The following is a 1,005-nucleotide window of genomic DNA, read 5'->3' on the forward strand; positions in this document are numbered from 1 at the left end:
AATACATACGTAAGTTTGGGAAAATTTCCGTTAGCAGTTTAAAAGTGGGGGAAATAATGTAAGGACCACACTGTCAGATGACGTTTCCCCTTCTCTACTCTGCACTTGTTCCTTTTGTTGTATTTCTGCTGTTCTTTAAGCTTGCTTTAGTGCAGCCACCAGGAAATGACCACATCACTTTTTTGTTTGCTTGTTGCTATTTCCCAGGTTCAATATCTGTATCGAGCATTCTGTCGGCTGCGTCCTGGTATTTCTCTCCTTGCCCTCCATGGTCGGCAGCAGCAGATGAGAAGAATGGAAGTTTATAATGAATTTGTCCGCAAGAGAGCTGCAATACTCTTCGCGACTGATATTGCAGCCAGAGGGCTGGGTAAGAACTTCTTCTGAGGAAATATGCTATGATCATGGAAAAACTATGATTTGCTTATGGAAGTGTTTTGCAGGAATTTACACTGAAGTAATTGGGCATTCTTTTCCTCTTGTTTTGCATGAAATAAATGAGTTATTAACAGATGATTAATATTAAGGACAGACCCAGAGGTCAGTGAAAATTTCCATAATATCTTCATCTTTTGTGCATTTACTACCGTTTCATGGTAATTGCACTGTAGGAGTCTACAAATTCATCAGCGAGGATTCAAGGCTTAGAGATAGGTAAACTTTCCCCCCCACAGACTTACATAAGTTTAATTTCTTTGAAAATTGGAAACCTAAAAAAATAAAATTGAAACTTGTGGGTAGATATTTAAACACATTTTATAAGAAACAGTGAAACACAGCTTTTCAAAAGCCATTCTCTTCTTTATTTTAAGATCACAATATTTAGCATCTTTTGAAAAGCTATTAAGACAGTGCTACAGTTAGTGGCTTTGTAGGGATGGGTAGAAAGAGAGATGAAAAGTAGTTCAGTGGTAAAATTCAAAGGATAGTAATTTGAATTTTTGAATTTATTTTAAATATTATTTTCCCCCCAAGCTTTATTGGTGCATAATGTACATATCATGC

At 36.4% G+C, this 1,005-nt stretch overlaps 1 protein-coding gene across 1 annotated transcript in view; it reads left to right on the forward strand.

Annotated features, from left to right (window-relative positions):
* DDX10 (DEAD-box helicase 10) overlaps positions 1 to 1,005 on the forward strand; it is a 279,004-nt gene that overhangs the window by 28,629 nt on the left and 249,370 nt on the right. The window contains 1 exon segment of the mRNA XM_004709048.2: positions 208 to 370. Coding sequence (XP_004709105.1) covers positions 208 to 370 — 163 coding nt within the window.

This window comes from Echinops telfairi, unplaced genomic scaffold (genome assembly GCF_000313985.2).
Source record: "Echinops telfairi isolate 266 unplaced genomic scaffold, ASM31398v2 ScPeMD7_7421;HRSCAF=8459, whole genome shotgun sequence".
Lineage (NCBI taxonomy): Eukaryota > Metazoa > Chordata > Mammalia > Afrosoricida > Tenrecidae > Echinops > Echinops telfairi.